The sequence below is a fragment of the Rana temporaria genome, chromosome 13 (genome assembly GCF_905171775.1).
Source record: "Rana temporaria chromosome 13, aRanTem1.1, whole genome shotgun sequence".
NCBI lineage: Eukaryota > Metazoa > Chordata > Amphibia > Anura > Ranidae > Rana > Rana temporaria.
This window is the reverse complement of record NC_053501.1, coordinates 66,693,522-66,716,708: the sequence shown is the minus strand read 5'-3', so window position 1 is coordinate 66,716,708 and position 23,187 is coordinate 66,693,522. Positions and strand designations below refer to the sequence as shown.

Sequence of the window (23,187 nt, the reverse complement as noted above, 5' to 3'; positions counted from 1 at the left end):
TCCTGGAGGCAACTAGATTATATGTCAGGCAAGTTAAAAATAATAAACTGAAGAAAAAATAAATATTGTTCACTATAGAGGTAAGCAGGAAAATCAGCATATAGAAGATTCAAGGAAACAGAAGGTGTAGCTGACAGAGAAGAGTAAAAAAATAGACAAAAGGAGGCCAAACACATTATCAGTACTGCCAAAGCACAGACATAGGAGGCAACTGCTAAATCTGTTAAAGAAAGGGATAAAAACCTTTTTAAGGTACATTAGCGATAGAAGTAAAAACTACAATGGGATCACTAAAATGAAAACTGGGCACAATACATATGCTGAGGGAGACCTGGATAAGGCAAACAATTACTTCTGTTCAGTCTTCTCAGAAATAAATTGTACTAACAATAACAAGTTGGGGAATAATTTTTAGGATTTCTGGAGACAGAGGTAGCAGAGGAACTGGCTCAGTTAAAGCTTAATAAAGCAATAGTCTCTGATGGTTTTCATCCCAGAGTTCTAGGAGAAATTCGAAGTACTGTATAGTTGTTGGACCATTAACTGATCTTTTTAATCAATCTCTTCTAACAGGAGAAGTTCCTCGTGACTGTCAGACAGCTAATATTGTACCTATACACAAGAAGAGCAGCAAGGTAGAAGCTCGTATTTACAGGCCAATGAGTTTAACATTGGTTTTGGTCAAGTTAATAGAATCGCTCCTAAAAAGAAGGATCATTGATCACTTTAAAATACACAACTTGCTAAACCCAAAGCAGCATGGCTTTACTGAGGACAGATCATGTCACACTAATCTGATTGTATTCTTTGACATATTACCAATGTTTTGGACCAGGGTGGTGCTGTGAACATAGCATATCTTGATTTCAGCAAGGCATTTGATACAGTTCCACATAATGATGTAACACAAAAGTTGTACAAATTAGTACTTAAAGTGGAGTTCCACCCATAAATATAACATTACATCAGTAGTTTTAACAAAAAGTCATTAGTCCTTTACGAATTTTTTTTTTTTTTTTAGATGCCTTCAAAGTGTTGTTGCTAGGCAGAATAGTTAATCTTCCCTCTTCCTGCACCTAGGATTAGCTTCCTAACCTACACCACACAGACTCCTGGGAATGTAGTGGGTGTAACTTTCCAGGAGTCTGTGCATTCCCCAGTCTCAAAGAATCATGTGACTTGGACAGCACAGGTGCTGAAACCTGATCTGACACTGCTTGTGCAGCACTGAGCATGTGCGAGATTTGCAAGGCTGAAATGATGCACACACTTAAGATGGTCCCAGTTAATTTCTATTTTATTAAGTGTCTAAATGCTGTAACAACCTAACAAAACGGACCTTAGTTTACAGACTAACTTTACTAGAATACATTAAGCTTGTGTATTACAGGGGTATTTATATTTAAAAAGTGAAATTGTGTCCGGAACTCCGCTTTAACCCTTGGGTGGTTCAGTGGATATGCAGTTTGCTAGTATACAGTGGGGATCGAAAGTTTGGGCACCCCAGGTAAAAATTTGTATTAATGTGCATAACGAAGCCAAGGAAAGATGGAAAAATCTCCAAAAGGCATCAAATTACAGATTAGACATTCTTATAATATGTCAAAAGTTAGATTTTATTTCCATCATTTATACTTTCATAATTACAGAAAACAAAAAAAATGGTGTAAATGGCAACACATAAACATATGGGGATTTCTCAAATATGACTGCAAAAGTGGAAATACACTTTAAGCATAGCAGATTACATGCTCAGGTTTGTTTAAGTGTGTATGTGTATGGATATACTGGGAGACAAACGTAAAAGGCCCTCAAATGTTTGCTGGCAAGCTAGACTTAAATTTTCCCAAGGAAGATAGTTGTCTGTAAAACATTAATAAAAGACAAAGGGTGCAGTTACAAATTTTAGACATGTATATATATATATATATATATATATATATATATATATATATATATATATATATTTATATAATTGTTATTCTTATTATCGTGTTTAATTGACTTGGAATGGAATGTCCATACAGGCAGGAGAGTTATTTTAGACTAGAAATACAAATAGGCAGGTTAATTTACTATAGGATATAGGCATTCTGGGAAACAAAAAGGTAGCTAAAGCTAAAGTGGTAGTAAAGTCCTAAAATCTAAAATCCGCTGACAGGCAGGGTTTTTATAACAAAAGAGACCCTAGAGGTCTCTACTATCATAAATATTCCCTTGTCTGTCAATGGTTAATGTGATCATTAATGTGACTCCTGGCCATTCAAGTCGCTGTAGATGGGGAACCCGGAAGGAAGATTGGACAAAGATGGAAGCTGCCTGAGACCAAAGAGAGCTGTGACAACGCAGCGCTGGAGGGCTCCATCTGCAGTTAAGTCTGTCATAATGTACTAGTATGCAGTTCATACTAGTACAATATGACCTAAACCTGCACAGGGGACCATTTTTTTTTAAATAATGAACAAGATTTTACTGCCACCTTAAGCAGAGAAAAATAAAAGGTTTGGCACCTAGACAGCTATAATAATTTGTTCTAAGGATGTGAGAAATGGGATATTTGGGGAAAAAGAATTTCGGAAGCCTAACGTGCAGAAAGCTGAATATCAGTACTCGGTGCCAGGCTGTTAATTTGAGGACAAATAAAATCGTGGGTATTATTAGAAAGTTGTGTATGCTGTCACTGTTCCTTAATGGGCTTACAGGCTGAATATATGGAGTAGTTTTCAGCCTAGTGAAACAATTAGGAAGCCAATATCATTATTTATCAAAAGTATGGTAAAGCGATGTTGGACAGCTGACAAATTGGACTTATAGGCACAGTGACATATTAGTATGTTTATACACATTTCAGTTCAATAGGATAGTGAAAGTGACATGGGGTAATGAGTTCAAATCTTTGCGAAGCTGGATTTTGATGGTCAACGCTAAACAGGTTGCATGACATCATTATCGGAAATGGTAATACCGGTTATTATTAGAGTTTACCAATAAAGTTATTGATTCAGGGACTTAACACGACTACTTTCAACAGGATCAGGAAAGAATTTCCCCACATTATGAAGATAAATTGGCAGATGCCTTGTCTAGGTTTCGAGTGACCTTGCCCCAGATCAATAATATTATAATGTATACCCCATTGCCCTCTAACTGATGAAAACTGTTGAAAAACAGTTGTAAGCACCCTCTGCAGTGTTATAATGTGTCTTATCTCTTACCACTTACTATGAGAATAAAAAAAAAGATCAGTACTCTTGCTTTTTTTCATTCTTAATTTAGATTGAGCAAAAGGAGAACAACACATTTTGGTGTTTTTTTCAACCATCGTATACTGTTGTTTACATTTTACAACAGAGTTTACCAAGAACAAAAATCTCTCCAAATGACCCATCTGGCTTAATACTTTTTAAAGGATCCTTACATGAAATTCCTGTCTATCATTAAAAACTGCATACATTTGGGCACCTTGTGGGCGGCCAGGGGTATATAAGCTCTGCTGTCCATTTACACCAGGCTACTTCTAATCTGCTCCACCTAAATGGAAGAGGTAGGAATCCTCTTAGATTTTTTTGTAGACCCGATCAGAACTGGACATAGGCAGGTGTAAATTGACAAAAGTCCATTTACACCTGCCTGTCTATAGGAATGCATGGACCTTCCGCTCACGTTCACCTGAAAAACCGAGAGGCGGATCTGATTGGAACACCTGTCTAAAGGGCCTTAATGTATCCTAATAACTGTTGAAATATAGTATGTCAGGGGTAATAAATTAGAATTCAAGGAGGTCCAGTCACTAAAATTTGATCGAAGGTCTGAATCTCAAGAAGATTGTAGTCAATGTCTATCAAAAAATCAGAAATTTACAATTTCCATAGCAACAGTATTTATCCCCCATCAGAGTACCCCTTTACATCAGGTTTCCCATCAGTGTAGCCTCTTACATCATGTGTTCTGATCAGACTGCCCCCATAGATCAGGTTTCCCCATCAGATTGCCCCTTTATATCAGGTGTCTCCATCAGAGCTCTTCTTACATCAGGTGTCCCTATCAGAGTATCCCTACAGACGTCCCAGTCAGAATAGCCCTTACATCAGGTGTCCCTAGCCAAGTTCCCCTAAAGAGCAGGTGTCCCCATCATAGTGACCCTAAAGATCAGGTGTCCCCATCAGAATGCCCCCATAGAGCAGGTGTGCCAATCAGAGTGCAGGGGCCACATCAGAATGTCCCCATAGATCAGGTGTCCCCATCAGAGTGCCCCCATAGAGTAGGTGTCCTCATTAGAGTGCCCCCATAGAGCAAGTGTTCCCACCAGACAGCAGGTGTCCCCATCAGAGTGTTCTAGTAGAGTCAGTGTCCCCAAACCGAGTGACCCCCATAGAACAGGTGTCCCCATCAGAGTGACCCCATAGAGCAGGTGTCCCCATCAGAGGGCCCCTATACAGCAGGTGTCTCCATCAGAGTGCCCCATAGAGCAGGTGTCTCCATCAGAGTAACCCCATAGAGCAGGTGTCCCCATCAGACTGTTCCCATCAGAGAGCAGGTGTCCCCATCAGAGCGCCTCCATCATAGAGCAGGTGTCCCTATCAGAGTGACCCCATAGAGCAGGTGTCTTCATCTAAGTGCCCCCATCAGAGTAACCCCATAGAGAAGGTGTCCCAATCAGAGTACCCACAAAGAGCATGATCCTATTGGAGTGTCTCCATCAGAGAGCAGGTGTCCCCATTGGAGTGTCTCCATCAGAGAGCAGGTGTCCCCATTAGAGTGGCCCCATAGAGCAGTTGTCCCAATCAGTGTGCCCCCATAGAGCAGGTGTCCCCATCAGAGTGACCCCATAGAGCAGGTGTCCCCATCAGTGTGCCCACATAGAGCAGGTGTCCCCATTAAAGTGACCCCCATAGACCAGGTGTCCTCATCAGAGTGACCCCATAGAGCAGGTATCTCCATCAGAATGACCCCATAGAGTAGGTATACTTATCCGATTGCCCCCATAGAGCAGGTGTCCCTTATCAATGTGTCCCACCAGACAGCAGGTCAACTAGAACTTGTGCTTCAAGTGCTCTGCAAGCGTACAACTTGCCAGTGAAAACGTGCAGCAAGTTAATAAGATCTATAATTCAACACTGCCACAAAATTTTGGCACGATATCCTTGCTATTGGGGTAGAACTCAATGGATCTCATCTACATTCTTTTTTTGATCCATTTGACAATGCAATTTGTGCTGGTTGTTAGGAGCTGGTGGGGGGGGGGGGTTGCCTCTGTATCCCTGTAATTCTTCTTAGATCCTCTGAATTTATTTATTTTTGATTGGGGAGCACATGACCAGATCTCTGTTGAGAATAGCAGATTCTTTGCATCTTTTCTAAAGGGCAGAGCATCTTCTAACTACACCTCAAATCTCATATCTTTACTCTCTCATTACATATGGTCAACATAAAAGTTCACATACATTTTCTATAAAGCATCTTGCTTGCTCATCTCAGTTGTTCAGTAAGGACAACTTAAATCTTATTTGTTATTTGTTAAATAAGATGTTATTGTAATGATCACATTTAAAAGCCATTTATGCAGTAGTCCAAATAATTCAAAAGGGTTCACAATTGTATTCTTGCACGCATACACAAATAACAAGGGTAGACGTACTGAGGGTTATTTACTAAAACTGGAGAGTGCAAAATCTGGCGCAATTCTGCATAGAAAACAATCGGCTTCCAGGTTTTATTGACAAAGTTTAATTGAACAAGCTGAAGTTAGAAGCTGATTGGCTACTATGCACAGTCAGCTCCAACTATTGGCCAAAATGCAGTATCATTTTCTGAAATACCCAACTAAAAAAACATTGAACATTTTGGTCACTACATTGAGCTGACCATACAAGCATTGATCTCTTGCAAACAAATATGGAATATTTCATTCAACTTGCATGAATGCTTCTGACATTCCTGCATCAAATATTTTATAAATAGACCTTTAGGTGTTATTTGGAATAACTGGCCAGCATATTAAAGTCATTGTCCACCTATTGATTTTTTTTTTATAAATGCACCAACAATAACATAAAAAATAATTAATGTATTAAATTTTGCATTGAGGCCTGAAAAACTTTGCATTAAGGCTCTTTCATTGTTTACTCCAAGTCCCAGATACTTATGAAGGTATGGACCTATGGACCTTCAGTTATGGGGCTAAAGAAAATTATGAATGGAAAACTGCAGTGACGTTACTGCCCTGTGAGTCCCCTCTGCTGCAGGCAGTATTTGCATTCATCTATCCCCTTGAATAGTGCTGTTTTCGTAAAACTGCCACAGGTGAAGGGAAGCACTGAGGTTGATTTACTAAAGGTATTTACTTTGAAAGGGATGTTGCACTTTGCCAGGGACTTGTCCTCAGTGCTTAGTGAATGTGGTGACATTTCACTTTGCAAAGAATGCTCTATAACATTGAAGGAAAAAAATAATAATAAATAATACTAAAAAGATGACCGGACATGATTGGATCATGATCAGCACAGTTTCCACTCATTCACTAAGCTCTGGGGAAAATTCCCTACAAAGGGCAACTTCCCTTGCAAAGTGAACAGTAAAGCCTCCCCAATGGGTCACTGAAACCATTTGCAAAGCACCACTTCTGTCATATTGGAGTGCCAAGAGAAGCTCCAGCTTTGTTTAACGTGGTTGTAACCTTAAAAAAGAAATTCACTGCCAGCCCCTCTGTTTTATGCAGTCATAACACACAGTGTAACAGTTTTTTTTTTAATTATGCTTTTAAATACCCTTTTTCAGATATCATAAGGCCGGTTACGTGACTCCTGGCATACTCTGATCAACGGGCTATAGTGGGAGGGGCCGAGATCTCCACCTGACGTCTCCCGCTTAGAAAAGAGGGGCTGGCAGTGACATTTTCTAAACTTTACTTTTACTAGTAATGGCGGCAGAAGGGGGGGAGGAGGGTTAGAGACGGCTCACACAGACACAGGCAGAGTGGGGGGGGAGGAGAACAGCAGATGATGAAGGCACGTAAACTGACCACAGTAATCAGAGCTCAGCAGCCCTGATTACCGTGGTCAGTACACACACGGGGGAAATAGGAACTGGCAGGATTAACCAGGTTTTTTACAGCTTACAGAGGGACAGGTTAGACAGCACAAGCACCGTGCTGTCTAACCTATGATTGAACAGGATTCTGTATTTTTAGGGTTACAACCACTTTACGCTTTAGAACAACTCTTATGCCTCGTACACACGACCAGTGTTCCCATCGGGAAAACTGCTATGACAGCTTTTGGCCAGGAAAACTGGCCGTGTGTATGCTTCATGGTGGGTAAAAATGAGAACATGTTTTCTTTTTTCCTGCCGAGATTCCCGGCGGTCTTTTTCCTGGCAGTTTTCCTATGGAAACACTGCGATGGAGCATACACAAGGCCGGGGTTCCCGGCTAAAGCTCTCCTGGCAGTTTTCCTGCCAAGAAAACCGGCTGTGTGTAGGGGGGAAAAGCTGCCGAGCAGGTTCTTGGCTTTCCCCTCGGTTTTCCGGGTGGACTTTTTACCGCCGGGAAAACCGATCGTGTGTACGGGGCATAAGCTTACAAACAGCTTCTGCTTCTCCCTACCATAGACATAGTCAGTTGGTGGAGCATGGGTAATATCAGTGATAAAAACTTGATAAACATTCTCTTTCCCAATTCTTTAAAAATCAGTTTTTAGTTTTGTTCATGTTTCCATTGGAGAGACGTCTTCTGACTTCCGGTCCCTGTAAGGCCGCGTACACACGGTCGGACAAAACCGATGAGAATGGACCGAGGTTCAGTTTCATCGGTCCAAACCGACCGTGTGTATAGCCCATCGGTCTGTTGTCCTTCGGTCCAAAATTTTAAAACATGCTGCCTGATCGGTCCAAACCGATGGTTAGTACAGAAAACATCGGTTCAAAACCAGCGCATGCTCTGAATCAAGTCGACGCATGCTTGGAAGCATTGAACTTAGTTTTATTAAACACGTAGTGTGTTTGACGTCACCACGTTCTTTTGGAACGATGGTGTGTACGCACATCAGACCATCAGGCCACTTCAGCGGTGAACCGATGGAAATGGCCCGTCGGACCAGTCTCATCTGTTTGGAACGACCGTGTGTACTCGGCTCAACATCCATCATTAAAACAGGAAATAATGAAACGTCTCCCCAATAAGGACACAAACAGTAATACATACATGACAAAGGTTTTAACCTTTTCCCAGGGCATCTAAATCAAACATGTTTTGGCTGTAATTGGGCTTCAAAAATATAAGAATGTATAATAAAGCTGATTTATACTGTATGTGTTGGAAGAAAGAGGGTCTTCTTGCTTACCATAGAATCCTTTCCTGTGTTCTACTGTCCACTAGAAAAAAATATCAGTGCTAGACTCTGGTTGTTATGAATAAAACCTTCAGTTTTCTTTCCTACTGTTTTTATGAACGAGCCTTGGTACAAATGACTCTTTGTGGAGATTTTGTGGAGTACTTTGCTGGCTCTCACCCCAGAGATGTAACAATGGTCAGCCCTTTAGTGGCTTCCTACCTGAAGCTTAAATGGCCCTCATGCAGTCGCTGACTGCAGTGAATTGTCTGGGAAGGACTCAGTGTATGCATATCTGTGGACCAGTCAGAGAAATCTTGAAAAGCATTCACTCTACTGCATTATGATTCCGAGGACAAAATAATCAGCATTCAAAATATTTTACAGCTCTAAGGGGGATTATTTAGGAGGGACGAAAGGGAGGAGGAATGAGGGGAAAACACCACACACAGTCAACAACAACAAGAACATATGTTGAAGGTAATAAGATACACGGCTTTATGGGTGTCGGGAGAGAGAAGAACGGAGTGTGTTTGTACAACTTTAATGACGCGGTACTGTTCAGTGAGCATATATTTGAGATATATTATATGTCTAAGGAGGAAAAATGGTGTCCTCTAAGGGTTTGTGTAAGTAAATAGTAAAAAGTTTAACCCTTTTGCCAGTAAGAAGAGCTGCATTGCACCAACTACAATAAAACTAGACTAGACTGGCACAGCTACCCTCCACTAACAGACCCGCAGCAACAGACTAATGAGCACTGCCTTTGCCCCTACCTCCTTTTTTCTTAATTAGTCAAGCTGCTCGTTAGAAGCAGTCATGTGACTAAATGTGTCAGAGAATAGAATCATTATTATGATTTATTAGGGCAACAAATATTTTATAGCCCCTCTGTGACACCAATGGAACACAGCGATTTGTGTTCTACTGGGTAAAGGTGTACACACAATTGTATACAGGCAAAGTCCGTGAAGGACAAACAACATTAACCCTTCACTGCTACATGCATAAGTTATTGTGTGACTTAAAGAGGAAGTCCATTAAAGCGAAGGTCCGCCTAAAAAAAAAAATATTAAAAGCGAGCAGCTACAAATAATGCAGCTGCTGACTATTAATAAATGGACACTTACCTGTCCAAGGTGCCCCCGATTTCGGCAGCCGAAGCCGAGCTATCGCTCGGATTTTTGCTGCCCCCGCTGCCATCCTTGGTGAGGGAATCAGAAAGTGAAGCGTTGCGGCTTCACTTCCTGGTTCCCTATTGCGCATGTGCGAGTCGCGCTGCGTGTCCTCAATGGTCCCCGCTGTCTACAGGGACAAGTGTGTTTCCGAGAAGACAGCGGTGGGACGGGAAGGGGCGTGACTCCTGTAAGAGTCTATGCCCAGAAGTGGGTGCAAATACCTGTATTATACAGGTATCTGCACCCCCCTATACCCTGAAAGGTGCCAAATGTGACACCGGAGGGGGGGAGGGTTCAGAAAAGCACTTTTTGTGTGGATCTCCACTTTAAGCACTTGTTTTACCCCAAGCCATTAAAAAAAAATACAGTAATTTTTTATTGGGGTTCCCTCTAACAGCCACATACAGACCAAAAATCATAAGGCGCTATGTGTGACCTCCTTTTTAGCATTCCTCCCATTGGCTTACAAATCCTACAACAGAAACGGTTCAGAAAATAAAAATACACCGGCTCATGTGGGTATGTGCAGACCTCCAAGGTTTAAAAACTGTGCAAATGTGAATAGATTGTACTTAAAGGGCATGTAAGCCCAACATTTCATATTCCTGATATGTGCCTGCTGTACCATGTACTCCTAGGAGAAAGTATCCCATTCTCTTCAAATTGCTTCCTTTGTCTGAAATCCCTACCAGTCTGCTTTTCTGTTATAAACTGACCACACTAAGCAGGAGAACACACTGTGGTCAGTTCTCTAGCTGTGAAACCCCCACCCCCACAGCCTGTCACTGGGAAACCCAGTATGCTTCTGCTTCTCCTTCACCCAAAGCTCTTATGCAGCTGAGAACACAGGGAAAGTAATAATTTATTAGAAAAAGGGAAAAGGTGTATGTATAATTGTTTTTATATCTATAGACAAATGTTTTGCCTTTCATTTCACTTTTAAACTGAATAGTTTGTTTTACAAGGTGATCGTTTACAATCACTTTAACAATCTAAAATTTCAATCATAAGAAACAATAAAAAGTGTTTTGTCCTTTGTACTCTGAAAATTCATAAAACATACATGCAGGCATACTCCGCATTGTGTACCCTCACTTTATGTACACTTGTGTGTATGAACACATTGGCGTCTATGGGAAATCATGGTCAGCTTGACATGGCACTGCACCTGGTTTTTAACATTGGTGTCTATGGGAAATCTTGGTCGGCTTGACATGTCACTGCTCACAGGTTTTTTAACATTGGTGTCTATGGGAAATCTTGGTCAGGTTGACATGGCACTGCTCCCGGGTTTTTTAACATTGGCGTCAATGGGAAGTCTTGGTCAGCTTGACATGGCACTGCTCCCGAACCATAAGTGACAGGACACCAAACTTGGTAAGCACTGAGAGGGGACCCAGGACTACAACATATTTTGGGGTCGGCCATCTTGCCTAGGTAATCAGTTATTGTAAATGACTATTGAAATACAGTACATGCATTGAGAAGTGAAAAAAGCTCTTTCCTTGCTGGTCGGTAGGAAGAATGCAACCCTTACAGTGATGGTCGGATAGCCACTCATACAAAAACCTGTGTCATATATTCAGGCTTTGCTAAGTGGCATTGGACCTGGAACTCTGCAGGCACCAATAAAGGATAGGTCAACTAGCAATTCAAGAAACCCCAGTAAACCCTAGTGTTCCAAAGAACTTTGGCTAAGAATGGCTAGTCTAAGCATACTACCAGTGGCTTTATTTTAAAAGTTACATATAGATATTCTCATAATGTTTGTCAATCAGATGGACCAAGATATAAATAAATATACAAGGAAATACTGTCTGTTTGAGGAGTATGCTTTTGGTATGAGTTCTTAAAGCGGGAGTTCACCTGAAAAACAATTTTTAACATTAGATTTAGGCTCATTTTGTGAAGGGGAATCGGGTGTTCTTTTTCAAATCGAAGCAGTACTTAATGTTTTAGAGATAGATCTTCTCCGCCGCATCCGGGTATGGTCTTCGGGACTGGGCGTTCCTATTTGATTGACAGGTATCCGACAGGCTTCCGACGGTCGTATACATCGCGTCACGAGTAGCAGAAAGAAGCCGAACGTCGGTGCGGCTCTATACGGCGCCTGCGCACCGACGTTCGGCTACTTTCGGAAAATCGTGACGCGCTGTATGCGACCGTCGGAAGCCTGTGCGAAGCCTGTCAATCAAATAGGAACACCCAGTCCCGCAGCCCATACCCGGAAGCGGCGGAGAAGATCTATCTCTAAAACGGTAAGTACTGCTTTGATTTAAAAAAAAAACACCTGATTCCCCTTCACAAAACGAGCCTCAATCAAATGTTAAAAATTGAGTTTTGGGTGAACCTCCACTTTAACTTTAAATAAAAAAAAGAGAAAGACCCTACCCAAAAGTCAAGTGACCAATTCAGTTTGATAGAAAATCATTACATCCAATGAGTTGCCAAGTCTGGTGCTTTTAGCCACCTTGGCACCAACTAGTCCTATAAATCTAGGAAGCTTTAGCAGACTACAGTGGGCAACCCATTTGGAGTTGGGGTAGAAATCTGATAGAATGCAATATTCTCTTTTTATTTTCTGGGAAAGTTTTTCTATACCCCAACCTTTTGTACTGACCAAATCCACCTTTGTGTTCTAATGTAAAAATATACCCTGCTAATGACCATGGCATTATTTATGTTTTTAAGGACTCAATGCTAATTGGGTTGTATCATCTGCTTCCCATGTTAGCAGCAAAGTGATGTTGGCTTGTGTACACTGAATAGGGGCACTAAAATTGCCTTTGGGCCCTTTCACACGGAGCAGATCCGTATTGATCCGCCCCGTGTGTGTCCCTAAATCCCCGCTGAGCTGTCGGCGGACAGGGCGGTCCCCGCACACTGTGCAGAGACCGCCCTGTCTTTCCTCCGCTCTCCCCTATGGGGAATTGGATGAATACGGACCGTGTGTCCATATTCATTCGATCCGTTTCCGTCTGAAAAGGCGGATCTTTGCGGAGGCGGATCGTTACGGACATTAGCGGATGCATCATCCGCTAACGTCCACAATCCCATAGGGATACATTTCAAGTCCGTAAACGGACTTGTAAAAAACGGACCGTTTGTCCGTACGTGTGAAAGGGCCCTTTGCCCAAGTAATCGAGCAAGAGCTAAATAGATAGTGTAAAAGAGTCAACATTCCTAATTTTAGTTCATGCATAGTCCATTGTTGAAGCCTTTAGTGAACATATATAAGATTAGGCAATAGAAGAAAACATAAAATTGAGTGTGCTTGGATATACCGTAATATAGAAATGAAATGCATACCAAAATTCATCTAGTAGATCACATCTACCCAGACTGATCACTTTATATGAATAATTTGATCCTGCCTGACTACCCATCATTTTAAGTCCTTCTCTTGCACTGTGTCTCACCTGTGGTTCACTCATAATCTCTGGCATCTCATCTGTCTGCAGTATGTCTGCCTTGATAGTATCAAGAGCACTTAGGATCCAGCCGTGCTGCCTCCGTATCTGCTTCTGTAGCTCCTTCCATTGAGCAGTAATCATCTGCACCATCTCCTGGAAACCTGTTTCAAAATGATACAACATGCTGAGTGCAAGAAAATACTCAGGATAAATCAGCAAAGCACTAAATATGTGTACATGAGAAAGGACACAGTGTACATGTCTTTGGTACTGCTTGAAGCAATGAGCTGCTTTGCTGTCATATACAATATGCAAGCTTTGTGTTGGTGTCTTGTGCTGCATTCTGCAAGGCTCATAGGCTCTAAATATCATGATCATATGGGGGATATTTAGTAAGGTAAATGCAATTAAAAAGTGGTGTTTACCTTGAATGGCTATTTACTGCAAACAGCTGTGACCACTTAGTGAGCATCTGCAGCAACGCCAAAATTGTTAGCACCATCACAAAGGTGGAGGACACTTTAACCTCTAGCGAGGCATACAGCTGGCGCTCTTTCCCTGACACACTCCATTAAGAATGTTGTAAATCAGTTGTAAATAACTACCTGTGACAAAATGTGTCGGCTTATATAGGAAGCCAGAACCGCATCGCTTCCTGCCAACTCCGCCACAGGAAAGCAAAAGAGTGCCCTCTGGACGCTTGAAGGTAAATGGCAATAGGTATGTATTATTTAGACACTAGCAGGAGGCTGGAGACCAGTGCCACTTCTGTTTGGTGCTGGCTGTAGTGGAATGAATCACAGTCATAAGGGGGTTTAAAAGGGGCTGTCTAGTTATCTTTCACAATCCCTGAAGCAAATACACTTGTTATTTATGCTCTACCAAACATTCAAAGGCATTGGCTTCTGTGGGGTGTGGGCAATACACAATTATTCCTTTAGATATTTTTACAAATAACCATCATTATCATTGTAAGTATTTACATAGGTTGGACTTGATGGACTTGTGTCTTTTTTCAACCTCACCTACTATTTCAAAGATGCACATCGGCTCGTACTGAAATCTTGTAGTTTTGTGGCCCTAAGCTCCAAGGCTCATTCATATGTGTGTTCACCCCCATACAGCATGAAGAGCCTTTTGTTTGTTTACTGTCCTAGAACTGAACTGTGTGCAGGAAGCCCATATTAGTGAATGGACATGCATCAGCTGTACGGGCTCACCAGAAAAGCCGAATTTGACATCTACGCAAAGACAGGTGCATGGGCCCTGATACAGAGCGTATGTATCTTGGCCATGAACCCATCCCTGCATACCTGTCAAACGCAACTGTGCAGGTGAGTTAATACAGCTGATATGTGTCCATTCACTTATATGGGCTGCCTGCATAAAGCTTAGCTGAGCATCCATGTGAATGAGCCCTTAACCTCACTGTATTTCGGTAGGTTTTCCCTAGGTGCTCCAACATATTCCCATATAGAAAAAAAATCCCATGTAAAAAAACATATTCATAAATTAGCGGTTGTTACTTAAAGACTATATGTAGTCTGTTGGTGGGTACTTATATTCCTATACAAAAAATGATATATGGGATATACTGCGCTGTGCAATAAGTAAACACAAAAATTAGCTAAAGTAGAGAGTATTGAGAGGATGAAGAATTATTACGGTGCCCATTATAAAAACCAGACGTATTGTTATATCAAAAATAGAAAATTTTATTCAATTCATACCAAGATTAAAATCAATTTTACAACATTCAATTGTTTGTTTTAATCTTTGAGATTAAAATTGTAAAATTGATTTTAATCTTTGTATGAATTGAATAAAATGTTCTATTTTTGATATAACAATACGTCTGGCTTTTATAATGGGCACCGTAATAATCCTTCATCCTCTCAATACTCTCTACTTAACCTATTTGGGATGAGGTGCCATATGTTTAAGAGGACTTTCGATCACTAAACCTCTTACAAAAATTAGCTGTCAACACAGCTGAGACAAAGCAAAAACTGGTGAATATGAAAAAGTGATGACTGTTGAAACGCGTCGGATGGACACATTCACACACATTGCTCTTGCACTTTTTGATATGCCTTTGATGTTCTTCCAAATGTGAGTGTTCATTTTCTTATCTTTTTAATAAATACTACCTTGTACGGTATCACACTATGTGAGTTTTTTCCCATTACGCATGTTATGTGGTTACCGTATCTCTGGCTCCAACAAGACTACATGTATTTACACTTCCTGGTGTTTACTGGAATTTGCAGTGCCGACTAATATGTGGATTTAGGACCAGCTGGATACATCTTTGCTGACTGATTATATAAGCCTGTTTTAACTTGGGTGGTATAAACCTCACAAAGTCAACACCATCTGGTAAGCCTCCTTCTTACATCAGTGGTGGTGTCTCTATCCTTCCACAGAGAGGGTCACATCCATGTGGGACTCTTCATTTCAACCTTGCAGTGTTTTCTACACTTTTGGACTGTTATTTGTGTGTGGTCACAATAGAGGACTGCTTCGTTCTGATTTTATTTATTTTTTCACGGATCACACTCAGTCACTTGGTGTCACTGAAATTAAGATTTCATATATATGTATGTTTACAACATTTGATATGTTTTGTTAACTGCCTTTTTCACAAAAATAAGCGCTACACTTTTTTATATTCACTTATATAACTATAGTCGAGAAGTTAGACTGGAAGGAAGTACAGCGATAAATGGACTTAATGGAACAATTTATGTTCAACTGTATAAATATATATTTTATATCTTGGACAGAGTGGGTAAGGGTTGCCGCGCTTTTATTAGCAGTCTGTGTACCCACTTCCTTTCCCAATGTCAGGAAAGGAAGATATGGGAGATCTCTTAATTTGGGACATGGGCATTAGCAATCACTTTTTCAATAAAATGGGGGAGATTAAAAAGTTTTTCAGGTTATTATCACTCTTTGTGACTTCCCGTAACAGTGACAATTGCACCTATCATTTCCTGTCCTTGAGTAAGATATAGGGGGTTATTTACGAAAGGCAAATCTACTTTGCACTACAATTGCACTGCAAGTGCACTTGGAAGTGCAGTCACTGTAAATCTGAGGGGAAGATCTGAAATGAGGGTAAGCTCTGCTGATTTTATCATCCAATCATGTGCAAGCTAAAAATAGAATTTTTTGTACTCACCGTAAAATCATTTTCTCTGTCGTCCATGGACGGACACAGCCTTCAAAGTCTTGACATATGGAACATAACCCATATGTCAAGACTTTGAAGGCTGTGTCCGTCCATGGACGATAAGAGAAATGCTGTTTGCTATTTTCCTTGCATGTCCCCCTCAGATCTACAGCGTAAATAACCCCCAATGTCTCCCCAACCTGGGGAAATTTGTGCTTGCAAATTTCCTAACCACATTCTGAACATTGATCATATAAAACTGTAGCAAAATTTGGGGGGAGATTTACTAAAACTGCCCCACTTCGAATCTGCTGTAAGGGCTCTTTCACACGTTCAGGTCTGCCTGACAGTTTTTTTTTGCGGACCTGAACGGGCGCTCCGTGCTCTTCTATGGAGCCGCAGATGTCAGCGGTGACATGCCCGCTGACATCCGACCCGCTCCATTCCGCGAAAGTGTGACGGAGGAAAAACCTACTTTTCCATCCGTCTGGCGGATCGGATCGGGTGAACACAGACAGACGGTCCGTTTTCATCCGATCCCCCCATACGGGAGAGCGGAGTTCTGACAGGGTGGTCCCTGCACAGTGTGCGGGGACCGCCCTGTCATCCGCCGGCTCAGCAGGGATCAACGAAGCAATCCCCGCTGAGCAAGCGGAGGTGCACGGGGCGGATCATCACTGATCCGCCCCATGTAAAAGGGGCCTAACTGTGCAAAGTAACCAATCAGCTTCTAACTTCAGCTTGTTCAATTAAGCTTTGACAATAAAACCTAAAAGCTGACTGGTTACTATGCACAGCTGCACCAGATTATGTGTGCAGCAGTTTTAGTAAATCTCCCCCTTATTTTCATTGTTCACTTTCCAATGAATGGGGATATAGAGTTTCTTGTGTGTAATCTCAGCCTTATCACCAGGGATAGTATGCCATAAAGACCACCTGGACTGTACAAGTATGTCAATTGTCTGTGTATTTTTGGGGTGCATTCTCTAAATCACATACAATTTCAGTAGTCTTCATCTGTAACGTTCAGTGCAACCCAAAAATAAATGACCTGTCTGGTCATAAATATTTATTTAGAAGCTCATTTAAGAATGCAGTGTTATGAGGAATGATGATGTGAAAACCAATCAGATTTCACCTTCAGCATTCAAAACAATGAACAGATGAAATCAGTTCTGCACAATCCTAGAAAAGCCTACATAAAGAGAAAACTGGTTCAATCAATAAGATTATTGAATCACTTAGATTATAAAACAAAAAAAGACACTAACTCTAACTGCCCCAAATGATCAAAGATAATAAACTTCAATATAATTTTCCACACACCATCACTCGTGGACAGCACATTAAATCACTGATGAACTGGAATAACACTTAACCGAAATCATAAGACCAATTGTCACAGCAGGTTTTATTACAGCAATAGATGGAGTTTATGTACCACTGTCCAACTGTCAGGACCGGCTTCCCTCCAAGCACCCATCAGGTGACAAAAATACAACTATCACTAAGGATCAGTCCAGGTGTTTATTGTCCACCTGCAGGCTGGGATTCAATCTGTTCTCTATGCTATATCACTGTAATAATGTCCTGCGTACAGCGGGATTCACTTGACTGATACACTGTAGGTCTCTGTAACATTCATGAAGGCAGTGATTACAGAGATACACCATATATCTTAGATCAGACATTCACAACTAGGGTTCCTCCAGTGGTTGTTAGAGCAGTGGTGGATTGACCTCCCGCATGATGATGCCTGCATAGTGTTGGGGCCAATGTCACTTTGGAGAACAAATTGCATGGCAACTCTACAGCCTCTTCTCCTGTTTTGCAGATAAGTTACCAGTTCACTAACTGGAATGTCCTTTTTAGCTGTTTGTAAGAGATGGACTCTTCCCACTCACCTTAAGTGTTATGCCTCGTACACACCGCCAGTTTTCCCCATGGGAAAACTGGGAGTAGAGCTTTTGGCCGGGAATCACAGCCGTGTGTATGCTCCTCGCAGTTTTTCCGACGGGAAAACTGCCCAAAAACCGCTGGACAAAAAAAGAGAACCACCTCCCTTTTTTCCCGCTAGGAAAACCGGCAGACTTTTGCCCGGCAGTTTTTGGCAGTTTTCCTATGGGAAAAACTGCGATGGAGCTTTGGCCGGAAATCCCGGCCGTGTGTATGCTCCATCGCAGTTTTTCCTGTCGGGAAATCCTCCCTTGGAAAGACTGACCAAGCAGGTTCTCGTTTTTCCCCTCAGGATTTCCGACGGGAACCATGTGTACGGGGCATAAGAGTATTCTTCATGGTGACCACCAATGTAAGGAGATCCAATGTAAGGAGATATTTCTTTAGGCCTCATTCACACTTGGCGGACTCCGTCGCTACAGAGTCCGCCTGCTCCCGTCCGCTCAGTGGGAGATCAGTCCGCAGATCTCCGCTGAGCCTACGGATGACATGCTCCTCTGTGCTCACTGAGCGGGGAGGGGCTTGTCGGGCACCGCTGTGTCCTATGGAGCGATCTGATGAAAACGATGTCCGTTTTCATCAGATCTTACCCGATCTGATCTGCATGGACGGATGGGGACGTGGCCCCCATAAGTCTGTTTTTAGCGGGTCGGATCGGGTCGGATGTCAGCGGACATGTCTCCGCTGACATCCGACGCTCCATAGCAATGCATGGAGCGGCCGTTCAGGTCCGTGACAGACGGACCCGAACGGCCCAGTGTGAATGAGGCCTTAGAGGCCATCTATGTAAAGCAAAACTACACTGACAATCAAAGTAAGTATGTCTACCTTAATTTCTTTTCTGACCATTACTATATTGATTAATTTAAATTTCATGAATATTGTTGAAAAAATTATTATCATACAGAGCATGAGGTTGTTATAAAATGTATCCATATGGGTGTCAATTTCTCTAGGTATGCCATTTTACTCATTCCTATGTTTATTATTATAGCTACATCTTATTGATCATGTTGATGTGCTTTAAGTTGTAGATACAATTATTTTAAGCAGAGGCTCCTGGATACCTAAACATTTATTCATGAGTTCCTTCAGGGTAAAAAGATTTAAGAAAGGCTGGCATAAATGGAATTCCAACCTTCAAGAGAACAAGAGATGTGACTGTAAACTCTTGAACAGGTACCCAGCTGCAAGAGGGTTTATCTCTATGATTAATGCTATTCATTACAAATGTTGGATAGGTGATCCTGAGGCCCAGCCAGTCGGGAACACACTTAAAGGAGAGCTGATCCTTACTGGCTCTAAGTCTGAGAACTGAGCGATCACATGGCTGCTGATCACTCGGTTCTTGGTCCGCTCTGAGCAGACAGCAATGACTATTATTCACCAATCACTGCTCTGCCCTTCCAATGCTCACTGGAGTGTTGGGCTGGGAAGGGGGTGGGAGCGGCTGGCTCAGTCTCTCAGTGGCATGCTGAGAGGCTGAGCCAGCTGCCAGTCAGGCATCTCTACGGATCCCAACAATATGGTCAAGATCTTTCCAGAGCCTGGAATGACTCACAGGAGAGCAAAAGTAAGTGCACCCATGTGACCCAGATAAGAAGTATGGCAAAAAAAGTTTGGTCATACTTCCCTTTTTTACTTCTTGCTGAAATATGAAACCTTTTATTGAGAGAAGTAAGATATACTAAATATAGTAATCACATCAGATTTCTTAAAGTTAGAGGTTCAGCTGGCAGATATAGGAGACATAGATTACTGCAGCTCTGTATTCATTAATACATCATAGCAAAGAATTCTTAGAACAGAAGCTATTCACATGTCTCATTCTATCACATATCCCAAAAATAAGAGGATTATTTCTCATTTCAGGACAGTGGACAGAGCCATGCAAATTATTCCTTTAAGTCCCATCAGCCAGATACACATCCAAAACCACTGGTGCAGCGCAAATACAGCCTAGTATTATCAAGCCATTTATTATAAACTGCATGCAGCTGTTTTAGGTTTTTTGTTTTACCAAAATTTAAACTGCATCAGGCATTCTCAACCCATTGGTATCAGAGCAAAGTTATTGCATTATTTGGCATCAATTATGTTTATTACCACGACAATCACATCTTATTCTTGAAAAAACATCCCTTTTACTTGATTACTAAAATATCTCCCCCAAAAAAAAAAATGAAAAAACTGTACTACTCAGTACCTGGAGCCATCTTCTTTTCTGCCACTGCATTAACCATTGTTACCATTCCTGCTGGTACCATAAAAGACTGAATACATTTTTACATTTTTATCTACATTAAATGAATGCTTTAATAATACACTTTTTCTTTTTCTCTACCACCAGAGCATCCAACTGCTCCAGCCTATGTAACACCCTCCAATAGATAAACCGCAATTCAGAAATTGATAGTCGACCTTCCTTAAAAAAATTGCTTTGTTTCCATTTGTAGGAATAGTTCCAGGTTCGTCCTTATCATGATCAGGCATCTTTGCCTTTTTGCTTGTACTCTATTGTTCTTCTTCCTCATCTTCCTCTTTCTCAAACATCACAGGTTATTCCATGTCTGCCTTGTGATTTTCAGTTTCCCTTCCAGGAGGGACTTTCTTTTCCAGGACATCTTTTCGCTTCTCCTGTTCTTCCACTTTGAGTTTATTCTTTGTTCGCTGTTTTTCTTTTATTTTTTGGGGGCACTGTGCATATTAAGGAGGGAAGATAGGAGGACTGGTGCTGCAGGGCTGCCAATGATGTGTCCGGGTTTCAGGTGGACTGAAACCTGGACACAGGATCTAAAACCCGGACTGTCCAGGTGAATACCGAACAGGGGCAACTTGGGAGAGACTTAAATTGATGGGTTTAGTTTCGCTTTATTTTATAGTATACAATGAGCGGCATGACACAGAGCCCAGCTTTCTATGTCCTAGCTAAAGAACACAGGCAGGAACAAGTGAGCAGCTATGGAGCTGTAACATGCCAATACATGGCTAGGACTGAATAAGATGACTTGGTTGAAAATAAACATTATAATTACTAAGTTGCTCTACAGTTTATACAAATTCATGGATGTTAACTTTGCCATGTTTGCATGTATACTTTAAAAATGACTGGAGTTTTTGTTATGTAAAAGATACCATTTACTGGGTATTCATGATCTGAATTGCAATTACACCAAGGCCTGAACAGTAGAGTGACCAGGACCCAGGAGAAAATCACAGTTATTTAAAATAAAGACCTTAGGGTACGGCAGGTGTGTGACTATAGAGCTATGCATAACAGAAGGAGCAATATGTGTATATAACAATCTCTGTCACTGTAAGCGAAGGTCTCAGCGTTAATGTAAATATTAATAATACATCAAAAGTCAGCTTGTTATTTACTGACACACAGTATGATACTCATCGTCACCGTGTGCCTTCCCTGTACCTCATTACTATTTCATGCAGAATTTCATGCTTTAGTAACAAGTCACAGCTGGGAGTCTCACTGCATACAAAGGGCAGCCTGTACCATGTAAACCCTGTAAGATAGCCAATGACAAATACTGCCCTCTCTAGTAAGGCGGATGGAAACAGAAGAGAGGATGGTCATGGACCAATTAACCCTTTTCACTATTAATAGAATAATCCATCCCATGTAGGAGAAGTTACTGTCCTAATAGTTATTTTATATGGTCAAAACAGCGTAATCTCAAATTTGATAAAAATCCACGATCTTTAACCTCCCTGGCGGTATGATTCTGTCTGGAATTACGTACCAAAAGCGGTACAATTATTTTGCAAGGAAATTTGGCTTTTTATACTGTAGGCCTGCAATTCTTAGGAATAACTCATTTAAATCTGACCAAACAAGAGTCTAGTAGGCATCCCGGGTATGATTTTTTTTTAAAAACAAAATCATAAATTAGAATATAATAAATAATTATAAATAATTATAACAAATAATAATATAATTATAATAAAAATTATTCAATAATGTAATCAACTCAAAATCACTGAAATTTGCTCAGTTGCAGAATTGTTGCTGTCATTACTTTTATTTTTTTATGACGTATTTCCCCACAAATCGCTATCGCACAATTCTGCAAGTGATTATAATTTATTATCGCTGTTTTCTAGCTGATCTAAAACCATTTTTGACATAAAGGGACACTTTTGGTTGCTATGGACAATCTACAGTTTGCAGGGAGAAAGAACAGTTTTTATTATATAAAAGAACATATAGGACACTGGGCAGACCACTAGGGACAAGGGGGGTGTGTATTTTTTACATACAGTACTGTAATCTATAAGATTACAGTATACTGTATGTAATGTGTTTGTTTACTTTTTTGAATTTGGCGCCGATCTCCGCCCCCGTGCGTCGTAACGTCGCAGGGAACGGAGATCGGCGGCACACGGGGAGACTGTGAATCGAGCGAGGAGACAGCTCGATCACACAGCGGGGAGACATCGCAGGATCCAGGGACAAGGTGAGTAACTTGTCTGTGGATGCTGCGAAAGGTAAGCCGCGCCGTTGCACACTCTGCACATCCACCCCGAGCGTGACTCGGGGATACCGTTCTTAGCATAAAAAATCCACCCCGAGTCACGCTCGGGTTTACCGCTAAGGGGGTTAAATATTTAAAACATATATTTTTATTGTCTACACCCAAGATGAACTATGTAATATATTGGAGCTTATTAATCCTTAGATGTGCTGGCTGCATTCATTTTCCTCTTCAGGCTTTCTTTTCTCTAATGATCCTGCCATTAACACACTTCCTGTTCTCACACCAGTAACAAAAAAAACGTATCTGCTTCACACAGTTATTTAGCTGAACCATGGATGGGTTAGATAAGCAAAAGAAAAAGAACTTTGATTTCACTAACTGTGTTGTGCTGTTTAAAGTTTAATTTCTCTGCAGTGCCAATAGCTTCAGAGGTGAATGTGGGCTTGTTTAAAGTGGAGTTCCACCGATATATATATAACATTACATCAGTAGTTTTAAAAAAATGTCATTAGTCCTTTACGGAAAAACATTTTTTTTTTTTAAATGCCTTCAAAGTGTTGTTGCTAGGCAGAATAGTTAATCTTCCCTCTTCCTGCACCTAGGTGCTTAATGCTTCCTAACCTACACCGCACAGACTCCTGGGAA

General features: G+C 41.2%; 1 protein-coding gene across 1 annotated transcript in view; it reads right to left on the bottom strand.

Annotated features, from left to right (window-relative positions):
• The window catches only part of AKAP6 (A-kinase anchoring protein 6), a 311,162-nt gene that overhangs the window by 127,674 nt on the left and 160,301 nt on the right, over positions 1-23,187 (bottom strand). Inside the window, exon 7 of the mRNA XM_040332843.1 lies at positions 12,925-13,079. Within this exon, the coding sequence (XP_040188777.1) occupies positions 12,925-13,079 (155 nt within the window). The remainder of the gene's footprint in view (positions 1-12,924; positions 13,080-23,187) is intronic.